The 24240-nt window shown below is 33.5% G+C and overlaps 10 protein-coding genes across 10 annotated transcripts; 4 read left to right on the top strand and 6 right to left on the bottom strand.

The window, feature by feature from the left end:
* Nucleotides 1-936: 936 nt before the first annotated feature.
* Nucleotides 937-4791, bottom strand: ASCRUDRAFT_32863 (serine/threonine-protein kinase; the record flags this gene model as incomplete). Its single annotated transcript, XM_020190386.1, has 5 exons — nucleotides 937-2174; nucleotides 2259-2435; nucleotides 2490-3639; nucleotides 3706-3935; nucleotides 4218-4791. Coding segments are annotated over 5 exons (3369 nt in total), but the record flags the coding sequence as incomplete, so codon positions are not given.
* Nucleotides 4792-7204: 2413 nt separating this feature from the next.
* ASCRUDRAFT_74929 (uncharacterized protein) lies at nucleotides 7205-8083 on the top strand. The gene has a single exon (XM_020192874.1). The coding sequence runs from the start codon at nucleotides 7382-7384 to the stop codon at nucleotides 7979-7981; it is 600 nt and encodes a 199-aa protein (XP_020048880.1). The 5' UTR covers nucleotides 7205-7381; the 3' UTR covers nucleotides 7982-8083.
* A 1242-nt stretch (nucleotides 8084-9325) lies between these two features.
* Nucleotides 9326-10585, top strand: ASCRUDRAFT_74928 (uncharacterized protein). The gene has a single exon (XM_020192873.1). It carries the CDS (start codon nucleotides 9580-9582, stop codon nucleotides 10486-10488), a length of 909 nt encoding a protein of 302 aa, XP_020048879.1. The 5' UTR covers nucleotides 9326-9579; the 3' UTR covers nucleotides 10489-10585.
* Nucleotides 10586-10606: 21 nt separating this feature from the next.
* On the bottom strand, nucleotides 10607-12863 carry ASCRUDRAFT_136290 (uncharacterized protein). The gene has a single exon (XM_020189105.1). It carries the CDS (start codon nucleotides 12637-12639, stop codon nucleotides 10816-10818), a length of 1824 nt encoding a protein of 607 aa, XP_020048878.1. The 5' UTR covers nucleotides 12640-12863; the 3' UTR covers nucleotides 10607-10815.
* Nucleotides 12864-12871: 8 nt separating this feature from the next.
* On the bottom strand, nucleotides 12872-14015 carry ASCRUDRAFT_74926 (uncharacterized protein). Its single transcript, XM_020192872.1, has one exon. It carries the CDS (start codon nucleotides 13788-13790, stop codon nucleotides 12897-12899), a length of 894 nt encoding a protein of 297 aa, XP_020048877.1. The 5' UTR covers nucleotides 13791-14015; the 3' UTR covers nucleotides 12872-12896.
* A 372-nt stretch (nucleotides 14016-14387) lies between these two features.
* On the top strand, nucleotides 14388-18194 carry ASCRUDRAFT_69360 (coiled-coil domain-containing protein; the record flags this gene model as incomplete). Its single annotated transcript, XM_020191664.1, has 1 exon — nucleotides 14388-18194. The coding sequence occupies one exon, from the start codon at nucleotides 14388-14390 to the stop codon at nucleotides 18192-18194; it is 3807 nt and encodes a 1268-aa protein (XP_020048876.1).
* A 504-nt stretch (nucleotides 18195-18698) lies between these two features.
* Nucleotides 18699-20918, bottom strand: ASCRUDRAFT_74923 (ras-domain-containing protein). Its single transcript, XM_020192871.1, has one exon. The coding sequence runs from the start codon at nucleotides 20613-20615 to the stop codon at nucleotides 18930-18932; it is 1686 nt and encodes a 561-aa protein (XP_020048875.1). The 5' UTR covers nucleotides 20616-20918; the 3' UTR covers nucleotides 18699-18929.
* A 199-nt stretch (nucleotides 20919-21117) lies between these two features.
* ASCRUDRAFT_74921 (uncharacterized protein) lies at nucleotides 21118-22617 on the bottom strand. The gene has a single exon (XM_020192870.1). It carries the CDS (start codon nucleotides 22372-22374, stop codon nucleotides 21166-21168), a length of 1209 nt encoding a protein of 402 aa, XP_020048874.1. The 5' UTR covers nucleotides 22375-22617; the 3' UTR covers nucleotides 21118-21165.
* ASCRUDRAFT_136234 (uncharacterized protein) lies at nucleotides 22523-22937 on the top strand. Its single transcript, XM_020189104.1, has one exon. It carries the CDS (start codon nucleotides 22671-22673, stop codon nucleotides 22893-22895), a length of 225 nt encoding a protein of 74 aa, XP_020048873.1. The 5' UTR covers nucleotides 22523-22670; the 3' UTR covers nucleotides 22896-22937.
* Nucleotides 22668-24216, bottom strand: ASCRUDRAFT_12578 (TauD/TfdA dioxygenase family protein). The gene has a single exon (XM_020188943.1). It carries the CDS (start codon nucleotides 24096-24098, stop codon nucleotides 22980-22982), a length of 1119 nt encoding a protein of 372 aa, XP_020048872.1. The 5' UTR covers nucleotides 24099-24216; the 3' UTR covers nucleotides 22668-22979.
* Between the last annotated feature and the right edge of the window lie 24 nt (nucleotides 24217-24240).

Below are 24240 nucleotides of genomic sequence, written 5' to 3'. Positions count from 1 at the left end.
AATAAAATAACGTAAAATGAAACTCCCCTTTTTTTGATGTCTTTTGCTTTCTTTTTTCCTTTATAACTCTTAATATTTATATGTGTATTCACATTATTATTTATAATATATCACTAGATTTCAATAATTAAGAAAAAAACCCAATTTAAACCAACAAAAAGAATAAAAATAAAAATTAATCTAAAAATAAAAAACAAAAATAGTAACTAAAAAACTAATATAAAAAAGAAAAGAAAAGAAAAGAAGAGAAAAGAAAAGAAAAACCTAAATAAGAATTTTATAATAAAATGAAACAAAAACAAAAACAATATAATAAAAAAAAAGTAATAAAATAATAATAATAAAATAATAATAGAATAATAATAATAAAATAATAGTAAAATAATAGTAAAGACACTATTGAAAATAGTTATAGCTCAATTGAAACAAATTTTGAAATGAAATGAATAAAAGAAATGAATAAAAAAATAAAACAAGATTAAATCTTCATTGTACTATTCAGACGATTTAAATAAATAAAGCAATCTCATCGAACAAAGAAAAAGATTTGTTATTTATGATTTTATTTCCTTAAACTCAAAGTTTTAAAAGAGAGTTTTAGAATTAAAAACAATTGAAAAAATAAAAAGCTTCATAGAATATCTTTCAGTATTTTTCTTTAATTAATTTCTCTAATGCAACTTGGAATAATATTTTTTTCTCAACCAGATAAAAAAAAGTAAAAAAGTAAGAAATTAAAAGAAATTAGTAAAAATTAATCAAAATCAATCAAAATAAACAGAATAAACAAAATAAACAAAATATAATAATCAAACAAAATATAATAAATTTCCCAAAATCTCTCTTTCAAAAGTTAATTTTAAGTATTAACAAAACCATAAAAACAAATAATATAGAATAAAATAAAAAATTCATCTTTTCTTTTCCATTTCACTACTAAAATTGTAACCACAGATCTTCAACTATATCTTTCATTTCGGGTCTTTTAGAAATATCTCTTTGAAGAATCTTTTTAATCAAATTAATGCAACCTTTACTTGTAATATATGGAATTCTTAATTCTCCTTCCATGATTTCATCAACATTATAAAACGGATTCTCTTTGTAGATCAAAGTATATAATAAAATTCCTAACGCCCAAACATCTTGTGCTTTTCCCTCATATGCTTTTCCATTTAAGACTTCAGGTGCTGCATAGTCAATTGTTCCAACAAAAACATCAAATGGTCCATTTCTAATGTATGCTGCTGATCCAAAATCAATCAATTTAACAAAGGACTGATTATCAATAATAATATTCTCATCCTTAATATCCCTGTGAACTATGCCATTTTCATGTAAATGAAAAATAGCTAGTGCAACTTGCTTGAATATATATCGACACTCAAACTCCGTCATTGACTTTTTAATCTCAATTAAATCAAACAAATCAATCCCAGGTGGGTCCCCATGAATTGGTGTCTCAATATAATAATAATCATCATCCTCAAAGAAATCAAGTAATCTCATGATGTTAGGGTTGTTGAAATTATTCAAAAACGCCATTATTTGAATTTCTGATGGGACAGTACCAAGTCTTCTGTCGCGACACCAAGTATCAACGAGAATTCTTTTTTTGAAAATACACTTGAGAACAATCTTATAGTTTGGGTCTAACTTATTCTCAACAAGAATGACTTTTCCGTAAGATCCTTCCCCCATCGATTTAATAATCTTATAATCATCAAACTTCTTAACTCTTCTCTTGAGCCCAACCTGTTTGGGAAACGATGGTGACTTTAATTTCATCATCTCCAACTTCTCCATTTCCAGTTTTTTCATCTCTTCTTCGCTAAAAACAGCAAACAGCAAGCCATGGTCCATAGCAACATGTCTGAGTGTCTTGTTGCCACCAATATCAAGATCATCAGTAGTTGTGTTTGTTGTGGTTGAAGAGAATTCTTCCAAACTATCCTCGTTTTCTGATACGCCTGTTGCATTGGGGTCTTTGCTGGCAAATCCATTTTGTTTGATGTCCGTAGATTGAGCATTATTGTCTGATGTTTTTCTTTCAGAAAAATTCAATGATTGAGCGCTGCCTATGATAGGAAATGAATCCTTTGATGATTCATCAGAATTTAGAGACTTTAAAGAGCTGCTTGATGAGAGCAATTTGAAACTATTTCCAGATCCGCCTTGATGATCAGCAAGCAAATTCAATTGCGAAGGAAGATTTCTAAGTTTTTCTGCTCTCCTATGTTCATCCTGATAATTGAAACTTGATTCGGAATCCAGACTGTTGGAGTGAGAATGCGAAGGTAGGTGCAAATTTCTTGAATATGTAATCCACAAAACATATGTCTCAATGGAGGAAACCCGCATTTGAACATCAATATTTAAAGACGTTCTATCTCTATGAGTTGCAGGAATTCCAACTGAATTTAGAAACATTGTTTCTATTTCATCAATAAATTTATTAAATGTATGTTCATCTTCAACATCAATCAAACCTTTTTCCTTTTTGTCCTTTAATACTAAATATTTAGAATAGACTCTTCTAAAAAAATGCTCTGGTAACACCAAACCCGGAGACAACTTTAACTTTTTCCTTTGTGAGTTTTTATTTCGATGCAAAACAGAGCTATTATTTAACAATTGCCGATTATTGAAAAAATATGTAGAGGAAATTTCCTCGTTATTGATAGCAAAATCCAAGAGATCAGTAAAATGGGGAATAATGGAATCAATGGAGGAGTTTAATAAGTTTCCAATTCCAAATAAATTTTTAGAAATCGATCTATTGTAAGAAAGAATCCGATAGTCTGTTGAGGAAATCACAAAGATACCAGCGATATAAGGCATTGTGTGGATCTTCAATTTAATTTGATAATCTGTTAGACTCTCTCTAGTACTATAATCATCATCTTTTTCAAAGATTTCTGAGGTAATAGCGCAAGGTAGGATCGCATCGTGCAAGTTCAAAGTAAAGTATCTGATTTGATTAATTCGATTGCTTAAAAAACAAAAATATGAGTATGGATCTCTTTTCTTATCTTCACTCAAGGTCATTCTTTCAAGTTTGAATAATTCGTCTTGTAAAGATTTTGAAAAATCATTTAGCGGAGCTTGAAAAAAATTATTTTTGGACAACAAAGAGCCTGTGACTTCATGAGAAGCTTTGATTTCCCATTTAGTACTGTTATTGTCATTGTCTAATGACTTGGGTTCAATAATCAAGTCTACAGCATCGCATGGAATTTGATCAAACATAAATATAATCAAATCGCCCTTTTTCTTACCCCATAGAGAACACCAGGCAATGTTATTATTGGGACGTTTAATGGCAACAATTTCACCTGCAAATAAAATGTTAATATTGCTATAGTAAAAACTTGATTTACTGTTGCGACGTTTGCCTATACCATTATCCGAACTTAGATTTTTGTTTAATTTTTCAGTGACAAAAGATCTTGAATTCGAAGCGATTAGATCTAGTAAATTAAGATTTTTGATGGAGCTTTTGGAGATTCCAAAGATCAAGCAAGCCAAGTCGTTAGAGGCTTTTAAAGACCAAGGAAATTCGACCTTACAAGTGAAAACAGCTTGAGGAGCAGAGACTTTTCCAGTGGATAATGAATGGAATGGTCTAGCGAGTGATTTCTTTTGCATCATGCTATCATCCAAGCTCTTTATGGGAGCTACTACATTTGAATGCAAAGATAGTACGGATGTGTTTCTTTGGAATAGGGATCTTCTTGAGGAGGATCTGACCACACGAGAAGGCAGCTGAGATCCGTTATTATTGGGATTGCTGCTGTTGTTATTGTTGTTGTTGTTGTTTTTGCTGCTGCTATTAACTGACATGAAATTGTCAAGACTAACAGATTCGATGAACGGGGTAGCTAATGCGTATAACAATTTTACCTGCAAGGATTTTTCTCTAGATTGGTTATTTTCTGCAATTATATTGTGCAATTCGTGAAGGTGGTCAATTTTGCAGTTTGAGATGGACTTTGAAATTGAGTTGACATCCTTTGTGATGGAGTTTCGTTCCGATTTGGGAAGATTAGAAAGAGATAGGTAATGCAAATTTAAAGCCATTTCTTGTTCCAGATCAGATTTTAGGGCGGATTCAGAAGTGTTTAGTGAATTTAATAGTGGCGAGTCGATGGATGAGTCAAGCAATTGAATGATTTCCTTTAGTTTGTAATTGATATTTTGGTATTTCTCAGTGCCACTTAGTAGGGATTGTTTTAGAGAATTTCTGGAAGATTTTCTGGAAGGTTTTCTTGAGGATTTTCTTGAAGCTGAAGGTTTTGTTTTTAGTAAAATGTTGTTGTTATTGTCATTGTCAGGGATATTATTATTATTATTATTATTATTATTACTATTATTATTATTATTATTGTTGTTGTTGTTGTTGTTGTTCATATTATTGTAAAATAAGGCAGATAAAGCTGCACTTGAGGCATTTGTATCGATTTTGTAGTTCAGATAGTCGCTGGTGTTACTATCTCTTCTTGCTAAGATGGCAATGGGCTCGTCGAGGGAGATATTGGGGTTAGTGTTGGGGTTGTTGATATTGTGAAGGGATATCTTTTGGAAAGTTGGAGAAGGCGCATTTGATAGGATTGGGGACTGGCATTGGGAGTGGGAATCTATTGATTCGTATAGTTCAGGTCTTTCGATTAAGATTTCTAGAGATCGCTTGAGGATGTTGAGTCTTAAAGCTAACGAGTTTGGGGAAAGATGGGCGTATGAATAAGCGTGAGTACTTTCAGTTGGAAAGTTTAAGATTTGAAAGTTGTTATTATCAGAGATGTTGTAGTTATTGAAGCTGTTGTAGTTGTTTGCGTGGTTATTGACGAATTCTGAATTTGAGTAGAAGTTGTAATTTTGAATGGAAAATGGCGAAGAAGCTGAGATACTTGATGCTCTAGAGTAAATGGGATATTTCTTTTCAGAGGAGTTTAGATTTGAAATGGAATTTGGGTTAGAAAGTTTAGCGGAGGTTGTTTTCGGAGAGGAAGGAGAAGAGTAGGAATTAAAGGATTTGTTTGATTGAGGATGAATCAAGGGAGGTTTAGTGAATAGCAGTGGATCATTAGTCAAGAGCTTATTGTTGTTGTTGCCGTTGTTGCTGCTGTTGCCGTTGTTGTTGGAAAACGGTATGTTTTCGTTATTAGAGGATATGATATCGTTTTCATCATTTTGAATAAAGAAAGTTGAGTTTGAATTTGGATTTAAAATCAAATTATCGGTGCTCGAATTGGCTGAGCTGAATCGACTATCAGGATGAGAAGCAATAACGTTGGAAGACAGAACAGACTGGGAGAGTTGCTGTTTGATGTTGGATAGTTTTTTGCTTTTGCTGAGCTTGTTGACGTTAGTGGTAGGGGTATTACCAAGACTGCTGTTGCCATTTGATTTTTTGGTCAATAGGGGGATCTTCGAATTATCATTATTTGGAGATAGATAAGGCATTTAAAAATTATTGGAAACGAAGTGAGAAAATTTTACCTTGACAGCAAAAAAACCACTAAAATAACTTTGGATGCAAATATGAGTAAAAGAAGATAAGTCGAGCGAAAAAAAAGCAGATTAAAAGTTGGTAGGCGATGAGCCAAACAGAACCTAGTCTTGGGAGTGAGAAGGGAGGTTGATTTGTGATAAGTCGCTGGACAGTGGGAGCTCAAAGGTGTGAAGCAGTATGGGAAGAAGAGGTATCTCCAAACAAGCTGAAGAGAACTGTTGTATTGTAGAAAATGGTGGAGGGCTGCAAAATGTGATCAGGTTATCGTAAGATGGAGGAAGTTGGGGGGGGGGTCTTTGAATTGAGTTGCAGAAACAGCAGTAGAGACAGAGGCAAAGACAGAACAAAAGGAGCTGGAGCAGAAGAAGTTGGAGCAGAAGAAGCTGGAGCAGAAGAAGCTGTTCGAGCACTGAGATGTTGGCAAGACGAGAAAGCTGCTTTATTCGACCACTCGAGTGCTTCGTGAAGATGCTCTTGCGGCAAAAGCCACTTCCGGGTGACAGCGTGTCGGGCGTGGGCCGGAAGTGCCGTGCTCGTCGGAGTTAGGTGATCGGTCCGATAACCAGTTCCGGCTTGGTACGCGTGTGTGACGCACATGCGCATGCATGTCACGTGTGATGCGGCCTCCTTCCGGTGTTTGAGCTGCCCGGGCTATTGTTCTGTGCAACCGAGACCAAAACACTGCATGAGGTGTATAACCTCAACAACTCCAATGACTCCATTGGTGTCTTTTTTCATCTTTGCGTTGGTACTGGCTGTTTTGACTCACCACTACGTTTAGGTTCGTGGGTTTTGCATATTCTGTCACTGCTACGTATTTCCAACATAACTAAGCAAAATATCACCTATTCCAGTCCCTTGTGGCTTTATTGTTTGCTTACTCAATAGTTGTAAAATGTTGCGAAATTCATGTAAGCCTTGGCCACTGAATGATCTGGAATTATTTTCTTGCTACATGGCAAGATTTTCAGGCTAGAACATCTCTTGAAGCCGCTGAAATTGAAAATTCCTTTGGGCATCCACTCATCTTGATTTTCAGTGCCATCTTCCCAGAGTACATATTATCGATAATGTTTTATTATTTTATATATTTTTATATTTTCCAGCTGCTATATTTGAAAAAGCTGCCGTTTAAACAATCTACGATGTAATTCAAAATTTAGCTTTCCTAAAACTATTCTAAAGCTATTTGACATACCTTTCTCTAACCACAAACATATCATGGTTCATCAAATCACGAATCGATTACAGATTAACACTATACAGTTTCTGCAATTTTTAACGTTTATGCTTTATTCAATCAAGTTATCCAAATCCCCAAAACAGACTGAAATAACTTCCTTAACCATCATTTTTGTTATCTCAAAGCTCTCTTTTAAGCCATATGCTTATAGTTTGCTTTTTACTAGATTTGTCTGCCTAATACCAGATTTTATTTAATTCTATTCAATTCTATTCAATTTTATTTAATTCATTACACAATTGACTAACCACTACGATTCATGCATATTCAAATCAAATATAAAAATACCACTATAATCCCTTTTTTTTTCTTTTTCATTTTTTTTTATTTTACTCTTTTTCTTTTTTGTTCCTTTTTTTCTCCTCCTTCTGTTAATCAGATATATACATTTCACTCGCTATCTATTTTCCAACTATTTTCATTCTTTTAATCATAAAAAATATAAATTGTTTGAATTTAATTTCTAATACCATTATCAATATTATAATTTATTTCTACACAAGAAAAGAAAAATAATATACAATAATAAAATATAATATAATATAATATAATATACAATACAATACAATACGATACGATACGATACAATAATAAAATAAAATAATAAACAATAATAGACAATAAATATGTTGTTTGCAAAATCATTGTTTCTATCAAGTTTACTTTCGTTAACTTCTCTAGCTACTTGCCAAAGTAATTCAACTACAGATTCAACCTGTGTTCCATTATATTATCAATGTGGTGGTATTAACTGGACCGGTTCAACTTGTTGTTCTTCAGGTTCTTGTATTGAACAAAACGAATACTACTGGCAATGTGTTGACGTATCTGATGAATCTGAGGCTTCAGCTGAAATCAATTATGCAACTTACAACTACAATGCTTCATTAATACTCGAACCAACCATTTCTACCAACTATTCTGACATCTCAGCAACCGGCTACTCAATTTTCACAAATAACACAGTTTTGGCTTACTCCAATATCTCAAATACTTCATATGTCGTTAACTATGATAATGATGATGACGATTCTTCTGAGGAAGTCACTGTCTACACCAAAGTTTATGTCACCATCACAACTGATCTTTCTACTGAAACCAACGATGGCCTAATTACTGTCAGCACCATCACCATCACTGATTTTGTTACCGTTGATGATCCCGTTTCATCTGACCTTTCAACTACATTAAAAACACAATACATTAATGGAACTTACACCTATTAAATGAATTAACAGGAAACAACTAAAGTTGCTTTGTTTTCCTATTGTTTTTGGACACCGGAGGTTTTCTAAATTTTATTTTTTTTCTTTGAATTTTATTTGTTTTATTTTATTTTATTGTGTTTTGTTTTGTTTTGTTTTGTCTTGTCTTGCTCTTATCAAACTTCGTTAGTTTTCTTTTAGTTGCTTTTAATTTCTTTAATCTTCAAATAAAAGAACAATACTCAATTTGAAATTAAAGAACTGTACCATATTATTTGTTTTTATTATTCTTCTTTTTTCGATTCTTGCTTTTCTTGCTTGATTTACCATATTTACAGTTTGCTTTTGTGTGTGCTTTTAGACTTATTTCAATTTCAATTTTCTAATTATTAATTCCTAATTACTAATTACCACCTTGGCCTTTTATTTTGCCTTATAAAAAGATCAGTTTATACCACTATAAATTTAGAAAAATATAAACATGTCTTGCTATAATAGATATTCATCCGCAGCAGTTTTTACAAACGCATGTAAATAAAATTTAGTGTCCATTTTCTTCCACACAAACTTTAAAACCGGATCATGTATACAGCCGCGCGTGTAAACGTATCTACGCGTGATCTCACGCATTAAACAGCATCTCACAGCTGAGGTATAGAAAATTTGCAATTGGGCTTATTGTCCATTTTCTAACAAGGCAATCAAAGCGAACAAAACAAACAAAACGAACAAAACAGTTAAAGTAAACAAGCTGTGCATGTCTTCGGCATCCAGCTTGGTGGTTTTGTGCCGCCAACCAGCCCTATTTTACACTCGGTTAAAAAATAAATAGGCAACAGGCAGAAAACGGTTCACTAGAAGTACTGAAAATGATACTTCTGGTGGATTTACTAAACCCATTGTACTGAATTGCCCATTTTTGGTAGATAAAAACGCTTTAATATATAGACTATATAGATATAAAAAGAAATTACAAAATACGTCAAGTAATTAGTAAAATAATTGTTTTCAAAAGTGTAATCTAACAAAATATTTTGTAAGATAATTTAACAAATTTCAACATTAATTGATACAACCACTATAAGTGGAATCAATAAATAAACAAAAATATTGATAAATTCGGTACATAAACGTGATGTCATTTTTGCAAAATGTAAATCAAATATCAATATATATTAATTGTAGAACTGCAAATTCAGCCACTGTAGTATGAACAACTACTGTTCAAGACTTCAGTCAGATTTCAATTGCGTTTTCAATTTTCAGTGCATAGATCCAGAATATCTTTAAATTGTTATATAATATCAGTATCGTTTCAATTATTTACAGACGCAGATTTGTTTTAAAAGACTTTAAATTTTGTTACATTTGAGAACTTGCTAGCAGTGAAATGTTTAATCTCTGTCACCTTTGAGCAACATTAATATGCCGGTCACTCATGATGCCTTTGTGCTTTGCTTATTGTTTCATCGCAGTAACTGGTTTTTCTGCTGGAATCTTCTTAGACTGGCGCTTATTGTATTTAATGGCAATGGCTCGCAGCACGATATTCGATAAAACCAAATAAAACCAAACTAAGAAATACAAATACCATCAATCTCACTACCACCATCACGAAAATGCCATTCTTTAGATTAAGAAGAAAGCACAAAAACGTTTCGGATCAATTAAAAAACTCTAATCTCGGTATAAATGCCAGAGCTAAAAATAGCACGATTTTCCGATCGCCAACCTCTTTAAATTTCGAATTTATAAAGCTCTTTATGACCGATAATAACGTCCACGCAGCTGTTCGTCCCGAACCTGATTACTGTGATCTAGATCTGTACATAACTCGGTGGTCTAAATCTGATGACGACGATAACGTCCATTCTACTGATTATCCCAGATCAATTTATTACCATGATGCCGATGTGTATGGAGCTGATCATTCTGAAAGAAACCCCACCTCAACTACCGATGATAATAATGACAATAATGATGAAGCTTCTGAAAAGCCTCTCGGTGTTTCAAAATCTAGCAAATCTAATGATTCTGGTGAATTTGATGCAAATATCGGATCTTCTACTCTTACCTTAGATTTGATATATTCACCTTCTAAAAATTTTGCTGGACTTTCAACTCCTCATGGTTTTGAACATGGGAGTCAATTGACCTCCTTTGATATTAACACCAAAATTGCTAGTCTAGATGATGGTAACCGTAAACATGTCCTGAATCAAGATCCGGATGTGATCGATATGTGTGATGAAAACTTAGAAAAGGCAAATGAACAGTCTTTACAAAGTTCATTGGAAAAAACTGAAAAGTTAAACAATTTAGTGTTGGAAGCTATTCAAAAAACAGACTCCCCCTTATTTAAGATTCGCGACGTTTTTGATTATATCGAATCCTCCAATGCTTTCATACACTTGATGAAAGGTTCAAAAATCAGTCAAGAAATAAAGAAAAGCATTATCATTAGCTTTCTTAAGAGAAGAGAACTTGTTTTCAAATGTCCTCATTGCTCGACAATAAATTGTGTGTAATACATTGTGTATTTTGTTTTCCATAATCCATAAATATTCATACAAATATTTTTAACATAATGTACTTGACTTGTAGGGCTTGAATTTTTTCCAAAACTGAGATCACATCAATATTATAATACAATATTTTGTGTATTTCCTAAATGCAAAAAAATTATAAAATGTAATCTAGTAATTAAGAAATGAATATATAGGCTGTAAAATTTAAAATATAAAAAGAATTGAATTGAATTTTAATAATGCCTTTGCAATAACTGAAGATAAATAATGATAAATAAGTAATAATAAATAATAATAAATAATAATAACAATAAATTCTTATATATTTCAAACAATTTCCCTGACATCCTTACCATCCAAGTCATCTAATTTAACCTTGGAGTTTTTAATAAATGGGAACAATGAAAATTTGAAATCATAACTAATTAAAATAATTGGAAACTTGCTTATAATGACATTTTGTGATTTTTCGATATGAATTCCATTTGGAATCTTTTCAAAATCAATATTGTGATTTCCATTTTTAAAACCAAGATTGGAAGTGACTCTTTTATTTAAGATTGCATTGTTTTCAATATTTTTATCTTCAAACAACTTTTCATCAACAAAGGAGTTTTCATTTTCATGTTTGTGATCATCGGGACTAAAAATGTTATACGGATTGTCGCTATTAGATTTGTTAATATCATTTGTCATAGTAATAGTATTATTAGTGCTATTTGAAATAGCAGCAGTGCTATTGTCTTTTTTGAGATCAATAACATTGATCGAATATAATAATAATATAACTAATATCAAAACCAATAAAGGTTTGAAAGATTTCAAAAATCTCCCAAAAGTTGGGCTACTGTTGTCATTATTTGGATTATTATTTAATATCTTTTCACGATCATCCTTGGACAAGAGATTTAGTTCGCTATTTTTGTCTTTAACGTTATGTTTATGACTGTTATTATTATTATTATTATTGTTATTATTATTATTATTTTTACTATTTTTATTGTTTTTATTATTTTTATTATTATTATTATTATTTTTATCATCATTATTATCAAACAGCTTTAAATCTACTTTAATATCAAAACTGAATTCTTTTAAAACTTTGTGATATTTTTTGATATAGGATTGATAAATATCATTTTTTTCAACATTTGATAAATTTTTGTTTTTTAATTTTTTTTCAACTTCTTTAAATAGAATGTTTTCATTATTATTATCGTTAATCTTTTTCAAAAATCTTGTTTCATAAACGAACCCTTTAATTTTCAAGAATCTTATATTTTTATCATTTTCAATATGGTTGTGGTCAATATCGTTATCAAACGCTGTTTCGTAATTGAAAGAGTAAAAAATATCATATTTATCTTGGTTTGTTTTCAAGTTTGAATCTTCATCTTTATTATTATTATTGTTTTTGTTAACGTTGTTGTGTAAGTTGTTTTTATTGTCGTTATTATTGGCTTTATCGTTGAACAAGTAATTTTTATAACCATGGTCATGACCATCATCAATGGCATTGTCAGGGACAGCATCTTTGAGTGATTTTTTGCTTTCGTTTTGCTCGTCGTTGTTTAAAAACCCAGCAAATAGATAATCTTTTTTAATGTTGATTGGTTTGATTTCAATCGATCTTAAATCAGTTTCGTGATTTTTTTGATTTTTAATTTTGTTTTGATGATTGATATTTTGGTAACCGAGCTGTGTGATTTTTTTATTTTTTTGGTTCAAAATGAGCTCAGCTTCGTTGATATCGATATCAGATGAGAACTTGAACACAGACTGACCAATTTTCTTTTTATCCTTTGTTGTAATAATGTCTTCAACAAAAGTGAGACTGAATTCAACAAATTCTTTTTCACCAGCACTTGTGTTATCACCATTATCAGCACCAACTTCAATTTGAGTGGCATGAAGCTGGTTTTTTTTGATAGCCTTAACTATGAGATTTGAATTTTGAGCTGGATCGTAGTATTTCTTGTCCAACAAAGTGATCTGCCCTTGTTTTTTGAAAAACCCATTGATATTGTTGTTTCTGATGGTGGTGTTGAAACTTAGCCAATGCAGCTTTTGGATGGATGCAAAGTATAAAAAAGAATAGAGCAACAACAATAGAACCAAGAAGGGAATGGAGACTCTTATTTCTGGCTTCATCTTTTCCAGACACTACTCACAATTACAACAGGCGATAAAGCAGCACAGTCTGATAGAACAATTGATACAATAGCTGACAAAGTAACTGATATGCTATCGGATAGCAGGAAAATGTAGGACGAGAAAAGGCAGCTGAAAAATGCGTGGTTTTTTTTCTTTCTAGCCCAGCTCCACTAACACAAAGGTCTACTGAACAGAACAGAGCTCGACAGTATACAATATATTTATTATGGCTTGCTATACACTGGTTCGAGGGCCTACATTAGGGGCTCCCAGTCAAACCACTTGGGCTTCTTCTCGTTGTCCAACTGAAAGGTGTTTGGGTTGATTAAACCAGCGTCGACGTACTCCTCCAACTTCTTCACCAATGGAGCAAGGTCAATGCTGATGCTGTCGTTGATGCTGAGCTCAGACTCACAGTCCTCGTTGAAGGTGTCTGGCACCTCTCCAAGCAACGATCCAAGAGTGAACCGGAGCGTTTTGTTGTTGTCGTGAGCAGGAATTCGATAGCCAGTCATCAAAAGGCAGTGCTCGAGCATTACAATTTTGGTTTTGCTGGTTTCTTTGGTAACGAGGGATTTGGCCCCAGTTATGGGATGCATGAATTGGGGATAACTGTCCTTGTACTTGTTGTGGTAGTACCCCCATCTCTCAACATATATGTCAAAGCCCTGGAAATAGCTGGGCTCGATGATAACAGGATCAAGCTGAACAAATATACCGGTGGACATGAGGTTCTTTGCTGAGTTAAAGAGCGTGAAAAGCTTTTGAAGAGTTGTTTCGTAATCCACGGTGTTGCCAACTTCAACAACAAACCTGGGGTCGTTGTTTCGTGCAATTGCAAGATCTGGGAGAATGTAATGGTTTGGCAAATATTGTTTCTTGATGGTGAGATTTGCTCTCTCAAAGGCTTTATAGGTGTCCTGGCAGCCATGCTCTTTTAACAAATTGGCCAATGCAATTTTGATCTCAAACATGAAATATACACTTGTTTCCTCATGTTCTCTGTTCTCATGGCCAATATAACCCCGAATTTTGTTGTTGATATCGATATACCAGTCAAAATGCAACACCTCTTTGTCATACAACTCGTACACAATTTCTTCGTGCCACTGCACCAAATTCTTGGAATCAATATCCTGGAGAACCATCTCATAGTTTGGGTACTGGTGGTGGTTCTGAGCAAAATGGAGTACGCTGCTTTTGACGTACCCTTTCTTCCTGCCGAAACAGCTGTATATGTATCGGATCATGGCGTCGTCGCCTCTACCTATCCATCTTGGTCCTACTGCATCCTGGCCCTTGGAACAACAGAAGGGCCCTTGAGCTGTCTTATAGCTGTCGATCCACAGCCCATGGATTGCTTTCCAGCTGCTTTTGGTTGCTGGTTAGGACGAGGAATAAAAGGAAATAAAAGGAAATGAAAGAAAATAAAAGAAAATAAGTTTCGGTTGCTTGGACAAGCCGAAATAAGGTTTTTTGACAGCTGCGGCCCACAGCACTGGTGCGAGTTTATTTTCTTTTTGGTTTGTGTTTTCCCAATTTTGAGCTTTTTTTGGGCTTTGGAAACAGTTCGAAGTGTTTGTTGTGAGAAAATGTTTGCTTTTGTTCTTTCCTTGCTTTCTGCTTTTTTCTGCTACCTTTGGACTCAAGCGTCTTGCTATCCACCATTACAGTTGCGGTCATTGCTAGCTTCTCCTGCTCTCTTTGCTTAACAACTCTATTGTGTCTAGTTGGTTTGTTTTGAAATGTTTAATTTCATATCAAGGGCCAAATCTAAATCAAAGAGACAGAGCAAATCAAATAAAAATAACCAAAATAGTGCACCTACTTCGCCCTCATCTGACAATTCAAACACGATAAGAACATTGAGATATTCCACTCTTGAAAGAGATGATAACCAGATTCAAGAAACAGTTTGTACAGGCTCAGATCAAATAAATCCACTTTCTAATACTCAAACTTCCACAACTTATACTTATCCGAAAAACCATGTCTTTGATATAAATAACTCTCTACCCCAAAATCAATCTCAAAATCAGTTGTCTTCTTTGAAGAATAATCCAAATCCAAACCGAAGTCCATATCCAAGCTTAAATCAAGCTCGAAATCGAAGAAGAAGAAGAAGTCGAAGAAAAATTCAAAATCGAAGCCAAAACCAACCTCAAAATTCATTTCAAGCACCATTTCACTCTCAACTGCAAAATCGTAATCACAATCGAAACAATTACATCAATGCAATATCAACAGTCTATTCAACTGCATATAATTTTTCAAATTCAAACCAAGGATCACAAGTTGGTTCTTTGGTCAGCCTAAACTCAAATTCAAATTCAACTTTTGAGCCAGAATTAAAGAATGATCCAGAATTCAATGATTTTTCCGGTTTCCTTTCAAAACAGCACATTCCAATTGAAAGACCAACTTTAAGAGCAATTCCTGATTTATCTATTCATCAAAAGGCTCTTATTTGTTATTTCAATCATCCAATGAATGAAAGTTGGATCGATTCTGCCACAGAAAGAAGATTTGAAAGAAGGAATAAAAGAATAAATGCACTTTCTACAGGTCAACTTTCAAGATTGACCGATGATGTTGTAAATGAAGCTCAAATTAGATTGCAAAGAGACTCTTCAAATAAAAACCAGAATCAAGATAATTTAAACAATAATAACAATAACAATAACAATAACAACAACAATAACAACAACAATAACAACAACAACAACAACAACAACAACAACAACAACAACAACAACAACAACAACAACAACAACAACAACAACAACAACAACAACAACAACAACAANAACAACAACAACAACAACAACAACAACAACAACAACAACAACAACAACAACAACAACAACAACAACAACAACAACAACAACAACAACAACAACAATAATAATAATAATAATAATAATAATAATAATAATAATAATAATAATAATAATAACAATAATAATCATAATTATAATCAAATTGGAAACGAATTCGAAAATGACTTTTTTTTCAATTCAAATGATATTGATCTAATTGATTTACCAGAAATAGCCCATAAAATAAGTCGAGATGATGAAGAATCTGAAAATCCGGAAATTCCTGAAAATCCTCAACATCTTCAAGATCCTGAAGACCTTGAAAATCTTAACAATCATATATATCATGATTATTTCATAGATAATAATAATAACAAAATTTCTATCAAGTATTATGATAAAACTCAAACCATTGAAAGGAAAAATGCAATATCAAGAATTTCTGCCTTATCTCATCGCAGATTTAATGAACTAACTTTAGATGCTCTATTAGAAATTGAAACAAGACAATTTTGTCCTCCATCTGTTGATTTCACTCCTAAAATACAAGTCATTGTTCCATTAGGAAAAAAAAAGGAGAAAAAACAACAACAACAACAACAACAACAACAACATCATCATCATCATCATGTTCTTGATGATGATGAAAATTATGGTAAGGATAACAAATATAAAAACTTATATGAAGTTACTCCCAACCCAATTCGTAATAACAATAATTATAATAATAATAATAACAATATTCAAAATAATTACACTGGTTTTTATAGCACCAATGGCGCTAGACAATTTATAAACAAAAGTTTTACTGGATTTCAAAATATACCTAGAGAAAATCCAAAAATTTCCCATAGAAGAACATTTTCTTTAATTGGTACAACAAGTTTTGAACCCACTGAGTCATCAAGACTCACGCAAAATCCAATAGATATTAGTTTAGCTGAAGAGCTCTCTAATGATTCAATATATAATAACAACTTCAATTATCATACAATTGATCCACTCAACGAGCAAGGTCCATCGACTAAAAAACCATCATCAAAAAGATTACCAAAGAAACCAGCTGTTTCATTTCAGAAACACCCAAATGAAACTTTTAAAATGCCAAAAAAAACCATAAAGAGTTTTGAGAAACAACGTATAAATGCTGAAGAGGTAATTTTTCCCGAAGAAAATTTGATAACTTTGGATCCTAAATTCACTCACGAAAATCAAAATTCTGAAATTGGAATTCCACAAGTAGTTCGGCCCTATCTTCTTTCCAACATACCTGAAAATTTTTCTGGTTCTAACGAAAGTAACGGGAACATCGATAAAGATGATATTATTAAAGGCGATATTATTAAAGATGATATTATTAAAATAGAAAGTGAACTTGTCGAAAAGTCTATATCGATGCTAGAAAAGAGAACTGTATCACTAAATTCTTCAATCACAGAGATAGAGCTAAAGTTGGCCGATGAAAAAAGTAAGTTAAAGGCATCTCTAAATCAATTGAATACGTTAACAAAAAAATGGAATCTTGAAAAAAATACATTGAAATCACAGATAAAAAATTTACAAACTGAAATGGAAATGAAATCAAAGGAACTCGAAGCTAAAAATCAAGAAATTGAAAAATTAACAGAATTGGTTGGTTCCAAAGATGATCGAAGAATTATTATTAGTCGTTATAAACAAGAAATAAATTTATTAAAAAAACAAATAATTTTTTTGTCTCATTTGAGCATGAAAAACTCAGCTGGTTGCGCTTTTCCAAAAGGGTTTTTAGAAAAAAACACAGATTCTGATGGATTATTACCTATAGATCATTTAAAAGTATTGATTGAAAGTATTAAGACATATTTAGAACTCATTAGCGAAGAAAACAGCAATCCGGTTTCATTGTTTGATATTATATCAAAAATCTCCAACTCAATCAAAGAGATCGTAATTGAGGCACATAAGGTGATCAAAGGAAAGGAATTTATAATTGAGAATGCGATTTCACATTTAATTATTCAAAATAATTATTACGTTGAACATGATAAAACATACCCAGTAAGTTTTCTTGAAAGTTCAGCATCCGAAATCTATTTTGGTATTCATGAGTTGATTGAGATAGCTAAAATAAGGCCAAATCAAAGCCTTTCTCTATATAAACCAATTAATCAAGTGATAGATAGATATTTTTCAGAAGTTGATTTATCTGTGAATAATGATAATTTATTAGCTTCTTCCAACAACAAAAACAATATATCTTGTCAGTTTAGTGAATGTGATTTTGGAAAAGGATTTTACAATCTTGATAATATAAAGCCGAACCTAACTGGATCAGAATTGTCTTTTGGTCTTGAAAATGATCAGTTGGAAAATTGTACGAAAGATGGATGTAAGAACGAAGAACCAATGAAATATAGTAGCAATAATGAGATGGCTTCCAGTAGAGAGAGCTCAAAAAATCAAGAAAAAATTTATAATAGTAACAATCAAAATGACAATTTGGATCAAAAAGACGATACTAACTTGCTTCCAAAGTTAAAAACAGTTGATATGAGTTCCAATAGTAGAAAGCCATCAAGAAATATGATGGATATATTGAAAAAATTTGAGCCAACGGCCAGTGACAAATCAACAGGAGAAAAAGAGAGAAGTGAAGAAAGAGGCTCTTCAAGAAGCGTTAAAAAAACTCATGATTCTCGTTCTTCTTTTAGAGATGTTATGAATAAGTTTCAGGATGGAAATTTCAATTAGATGACAATTGTTATTTAAGTCTTTTTGGCAATTTATATTGTTTTTCTTTTTTTTAACTGCAATAAATGTAAATTTACGTTACTTTAATTTCTTCTAAGTTTGAACATTCTGCCCAACATGAGAAATAAAAAGTTACATTCAGTCTGTAAATTGGGCACAAATAATTAAATAGAGGTATAGTCAATAAATAGAATACCAAAAAATAAGCTTTTTTGGACTAGAGATGATAATAAAGTGAAAGTATCTAAGTATAAGAGAACCAAGGAAATAGAAATAGAAATAGAAATAGAAATAAAAACAATATAAGTATTGGTATATAATGCTGAATCGGGATTAAATTGAATGCTTGAAACAGAATGACTAAAAAGCAAAAAAATAAAAATCAAAGTAAAAGTAAAAGTAAGAATAAGAATAATAAGAATTAAGAGATGAAAAAATGAAATTAAATAAATTAAATTAACTCAAAATAAAATAAACTAAAATAAGATGTAGTGATGGTATGTTCAACAATGAAAGTAAAACTAAAAGTGGTGAATCAACAATAGTATCGCTAAGATGAAGTGAAAAAGAGTTAATAAAAATAAAAACAAGGTCAAGTAGAGATTGTTTTCAAATAAAAATAAAATTTGACACCAGGTTGATGGTAGTAATAAGCAACAAATTATATTATAAAACGACGGGGAGAATAATAATTAAAAAAGGAAAAAAAAAGAAAAGAATTACCAGAAAGACGACTTATAAGATTGTGCAGCAAGAAGAATCCTTTTTAGACTTTTGTGGGGGAGTAGGGTTATTTTCTGTGGGTCCAGCATAATATTCGGAAACGTTATAAACCAAGGGATCTTCTGATTCTTCTTTAATTTGATGGTTTGAAATACTAACACTGTTTTTTTTCCGATGTGCTTGGTTGGCAGAATGAAAGTTTTGATTTGGGTTAAGCATTGAAGAATTCAAGTTTAAATTATTGATTCTATGGACATTAGCAATATTCGATGTGCTGTTCGTGTTAAGACTGTGAGCTGATAAATTGTTTTTCAAGTATGAGGCAGTATTCATATATGGCTTTGAAATCATTTTTTTGATTGCGCTCCTTTTTTGGTTTTGGATTATTTTATTAAATTCGCCATCAGTGATGTTATTTAAAGCAGTTTGTAAGGCCACATTGAAGACTTTTTTAACGTTATGCATGGTTTTGGCAGAGCATTGTATGTGAGCAATTGCACCGATTTCCTTTGAGATTTTTTTAATTAAAGATGAATCAATTTTGGATCTTTTTGAGTTTTTGAAGGAGTCGTCGTCATACAAGTCCAATTTGCAACCTACTAGAATGATTGGGATTCCTGGACAGAAATGTCTAACTTCGGGATTCCAGCTTTCTCTGACGTTTGTTAGAGTAACTATTGAATCAACTGAGTAGCAGATCAAGATAACATCAGAATCAGGGTATGATAGAGGTCTTAACCGGTCGTATTCTTCTTGACCAGCAGTGTCCCATAGAGCCAATTCAATTGACTCATTTGTCATTGGAGACTGAACATGAGTAACATAGTTTTCGAAAACCGTGGGAACATAAACGGTGGGAAAAGTGCCTTGAGCATAGCTGATTAAGAGACAAGTTTTGCCACAACCACCATCGCCGACAACTACAATCTTGACGTGGTAGTTTGTTTGAATTAGCTGGTTAATTTTGGCCTTGGAGTCGTCAGATAGTTCACCTAGTTGGAAGTCAGGAACATCAGAATAGGAAGCAGCTAAAGAAACGCTACTTTTGTTATTGTTTATAGATAGTAGGGCATTTCCGGATGCTACTAAACTGGGACTATTTATGAGAGGACTATTAGTGATGCTATTGTTATTGTTGTTAATATTGATGGTGCTGTTAATGTTGTAGCTGGCGAGGTTGGCGATGTCGTTAATACTGCTGATGCGATTAATGTTGGAATTGCTATTGTTGTCAGCAGTAACATTCGAGTTATTGGGATTGGTGAGATTTGCAAGATTGGTGAGATTGGCAAGACTGGTAGGATTATTTGGGATATTACTGTAGTTTTTGATGCTGTTGTTGTTGCTATTGACAATGATGTTATCAATGTTATTTATATTGTTTATGCTGTTGGGATTGGTAGTAGCCAAGGAGCCCTTGGATTGGTTGTTGAAATCATTGAAATATGGAGAATTTCTGATATCTGGGCTGAGAACTTTCATGTTAGCAGTATTTAAAGAGTTTAATTCCAGAGACAATTGCTGCTGTTGTTGCTGCATTTCCAATTGGATCATGTAGGAACGTCTCTTTCTGGCAGCATCGTAGGGAGTTTGGTATGCCTGGTCGTCGTCATTTTTGGCGACCAAGGTTGGTTCAGAAAACTCAGGAGTGGTATCTTTTCGTATAAGACTAATTTTTGAAGTTGAAAACCTTTTCATCTTCTCAGATATTGATCTGATATCACTGACACTTATGGAGGTAAACGTTTTTGAAAAGAGTAAGTTTGAGTTGAGGAATCAAAAGTTTGAGAAATCAAAAGTTATTTTTGATGGTGAAAATAAAACTGGATACTTGATGGATTGTTTGGTAAGAAAAGAAAATGGCAAATAAGCTAGAGGTAACTACCAACGATAGACAATTGAGCCAAAAAGCCTGTTGAAGGAACAACGAGACAAGATTGAAGGCAATAAAAGCAGAGAAAGGAAAAGCTGGAGATAAGTAGACAAGTGAAGAAGAGTTGCGACCAAAAAGGAAGATCTAAAAGACGAATGTTGAGCAGATGAGAAGAGTAATATCAAATACTTTGAGATGTTTTTGATGCTGATCTGAAAACGGAATTTTGCAGCTCAGCGCTACGGGACGTTGCGTGACATGCATGGGAGTGCGTGGGATTGCGTGATCCATTGCGGTGGGCGCCAGTTGGGTATTAAAACGTCTAAGTGTTTAGTGTTTATTAAAGTGTTTATGTAGAATGTTTATGTAGAATGTTCACTTCTCGTACTCAAAATTGTAGATGGCGCTGCTGAGGTCTCGGTCATTGTGGGCCCAGTTCCTGATGTACCGGCGAAGAGGAGGCTGCTCAATGTGGCCTTCGTCAACAGCCTCGAACTCCCTCCAGCTGCCTCTGATGTACGTCGTCAAGTCCTCCAAGTAGTTGATCATCTCAATCTGATTGAAGTCCCTGTGGTTCTCTCTATCTTGTGCGACCTTTCTTCTGAGCCACGCAATCTTCTCTCCCATCACGTCCAATCGGTAGTCCATCCACTCCGGATAAAATGTGTTGTAAATGGTTCTGGGGAAGATCGAGGGCTTGATGGTCGTGATAACTGTTGGATCCATATGCAACAGGTCTTTAGCCCTGTAGGAGGTGACAGAGGTGATTCTTTCAACTGAACAGTAGGGTTTCAACGCAATGTGGTTGATGCAATGAGCCTGAACTAAAGAGGCCCAACCTTTTTCATAGTTGTCGATTTTAAGGATCTCACCATTGCCAGTTTTCAAAGCAGTTTCACCACCAATCATATCTTTGGTGTCTGACATCATTAGAATGAAACTAAAGCTATTGCTATCATGGTGCCATCCTCTGACAAAATCTGCATCTTTATCAAATGCTTTGGCATTTTTAGCAAGATAAATTTCCTTGTTCTTTTTCTCATCCTCAACCCGTTCATAAGGCTTTATACCAAAATTGATACTACCCAATTCAAATGGCATCATGACTTGTAATTCTAGACCTGCATATTTATTCAAGACCTCCATGGTCTTTTCATGAGTCAATGCTTTTGCTGTAAAGGGAGTCAAATGAGTATATCCACCGATTTGAACATCTAGTCCTTTGAATCTTGTTAAATTAGCAGCTCTGCCGTATTGTTTAAAGACCTTTTCTTGGAACAATTCATATCTCATAATATCAATGGCTTCCTCACTGAATAGTGGGAATGCTGGAGTAAACGCACAGTTGGAAATTGCTTCATCATGTTCAATACTAATATCGCTTAATGTTGTCACTTTGTACTTGTCAAAATCAGTCTCAGAATTGAAAATGATGTGCTTTGAGGGATCAAATTCGATGTTTGGATCGAAGTTTGGATTTGAAGTTAATTCATTTAATAATTTAACGATAAAATCGTCATAAACCTTTGACGAAACTGCTTTATCGATGTTACCGTTAATAATCTCTGAAGTTAATGGAGGCATATGATTAATAGTATAAAGTGTTTATAAGAGAGTGTTGAGTAAAAAAGAAAAAAGAATTTAAAAAAGTAAAAATAAGAAATACCATTTCGTTTATATATTGATAATTGAACAAAATGAACAAATAGTACGATTGGTATCATGGATGAAATCAAGTAGATGTGTTTTATCGAAATCCATTATCGACTTAGGATGGGAGATATTTGGGAGATATTTTTGAGATATTTTGGAGATAGTGGATTATCTCTCGATATTGATATGGGTTGAGGAATGGAAGTAATCGACGAAGAAAGGAGCCAATGGGGGCTTTTCTTCCAGTTTTATCGAAGTTGTGGGCGATAGCACGCGAAGCCAGATCTGGGGTGAGCGTTGGAAATGGATGGAAATGGATGGAAATGGGAAGTAAAACCAGCGAGAGAAGAACAAAATTAGTTTGGTACAGATACAATGAGCAATGGGTTGGTATTTGGTATTCCATGCCACGCCATGTTACGTTAAATTATATTATAAATGTGTATATATAAGAATATAAGAGAAGAATAGGAAATAAGAAATCGGCAGATTGGATAGAACACAGGAAATTGGAAGGCTTGGTGACTTTTCGTTGCTTATTTAACGCAGACTGGGTCTTCACCGGAAGCAATATTGCATTGATGCATTAATCTCTTATCTTTTTCAGCAAATTCACCAGTTACTGAGTGGGAGACACCTCTGTTATAGAAAATAACCAAATCGCCTTCTTTCCAAGAGTGACAGTATATGTTTTCGGGAGAGATAGCTGGTCTATAGAGTCTTTGCAATAAATCTCTTGTTTCTTCCAATGGGGTCTCCTTACCAGTTTTGTTGTTGATCAATTTATAAGCACAGCAGCCATGGAATTGTAAGTGTTGTTTGCCGGTTGTGGGATTGGTCCATACCATGGGCAATTTTTTCACTTTTGATTCCTCCCATGGGGGTAAATCACCAAAGGATCTTTCTTTATTTTCACTGACCATGGTGATACCATCAGATGTGGCCCTGGCGGGAGAAATAAAAATGTATGGGTGAGGAGCATATACAACAGTTGTATTTAACGCCAACTCTTTGTCTTCAGGAGATAATGAATCAAATGCAGTTTTACCACTCAAAAATGCAGTTGCGCCTTTAGTCAATTCCAACACCTCGTTTGTATCCTCGTAAATAATCTTTTGCTTTTCATCAGAATTAGGAACATGGATACCCAATAAAGTGGTGCATTTTGGAGGAGATAGTTCATACAAAGCAGAATCAATATGCCATCTATAAAATCTTGTCTGATTATTTTCCAACTCATTGGCTGTTAAAGTTTTATGGTGAAAAGTTCTTTGAGATGGCTGGGTCAATTTGAAATTGTCCAACCCATGGTGGTCAGACCAATAGCCATTGCCAATGACCTGAACCTGTGGTTGGCTGGGGACTGTTGTACCATCTTTCTTCAAAACCGAGTCTTCATGTCTAAAAGTTTTGCCATGACCATAGCTTTGACTGGTCTTATTGCATGTTTCGTCGAACATGGTGGTCAATTCGAATTGGGATTTGGGAGATAGATCCTTCTGATTGGGAATAACAACAACCAAGTAGGTATGCAAGGCCTTCTCCAACAACTTGAAGTCGTCTGGACTCAACTTTGAAGGATCGGTAACACCTTCAGGTAAGCGAATAACAGCGCCAAATGGAGCATTGTCTAGGGGAGTGGCAGCTAAGGACATAGTCGATGAGATTGTGCAGATGCTTGTTGTTCTCGAGAAGTTCGATGGATAGTTGAACAGTGTGGCAATTGAATAGCAGTACAGGAATATTCGACAACGAAACCACGCTGCTTATATACCATTGTGGGCAATTGGGGAGTCT

This window comes from Ascoidea rubescens (assembly GCF_001661345.1).
Source record: "Ascoidea rubescens DSM 1968 unplaced genomic scaffold ASCRUscaffold_3, whole genome shotgun sequence".
NCBI classification, from domain to species: Eukaryota; Fungi; Ascomycota; class Saccharomycetes; order Ascoideales; family Ascoideaceae; genus Ascoidea; species Ascoidea rubescens.
The sequence above is the reverse complement of the archived record's forward strand: the minus strand, read 5'-3'. Positions and strand labels throughout refer to the sequence as shown.

What these genes read in the sequence shown, in the direction of transcription:
- ASCRUDRAFT_74929 (XM_020192874.1), top strand. Translation starts at nt 7,382, where the DNA reads ATGTTGTTTGCAAAATCATTGTTTCTATCAAGTTTACTTTCGTTAACT.
- ASCRUDRAFT_74928 (XM_020192873.1), top strand. Translation starts at nt 9,580, where the DNA reads ATGCCATTCTTTAGATTAAGAAGAAAGCACAAAAACGTTTCGGATCAA.
- ASCRUDRAFT_136290 (XM_020189105.1), bottom strand. Translation starts at nt 12,639, where the DNA reads ATGAAGCCAGAAATAAGAGTCTCCATTCCCTTCTTGGTTCTATTGTTG.
- ASCRUDRAFT_74926 (XM_020192872.1), bottom strand. Translation starts at nt 13,790, where the DNA reads ATGGTTCTCCAGGATATTGATTCCAAGAATTTGGTGCAGTGGCACGAA.
- ASCRUDRAFT_74923 (XM_020192871.1), bottom strand. Translation starts at nt 20,615, where the DNA reads ATGAAAAGGTTTTCAACTTCAAAAATTAGTCTTATACGAAAAGATACC.
- ASCRUDRAFT_74921 (XM_020192870.1), bottom strand. Translation starts at nt 22,374, where the DNA reads ATGCCTCCATTAACTTCAGAGATTATTAACGGTAACATCGATAAAGCA.
- ASCRUDRAFT_136234 (XM_020189104.1), top strand. Translation starts at nt 22,671, where the DNA reads ATGGGGGCTTTTCTTCCAGTTTTATCGAAGTTGTGGGCGATAGCACGC.
- ASCRUDRAFT_12578 (XM_020188943.1), bottom strand. Translation starts at nt 24,098, where the DNA reads ATGTCCTTAGCTGCCACTCCCCTAGACAATGCTCCATTTGGCGCTGTT.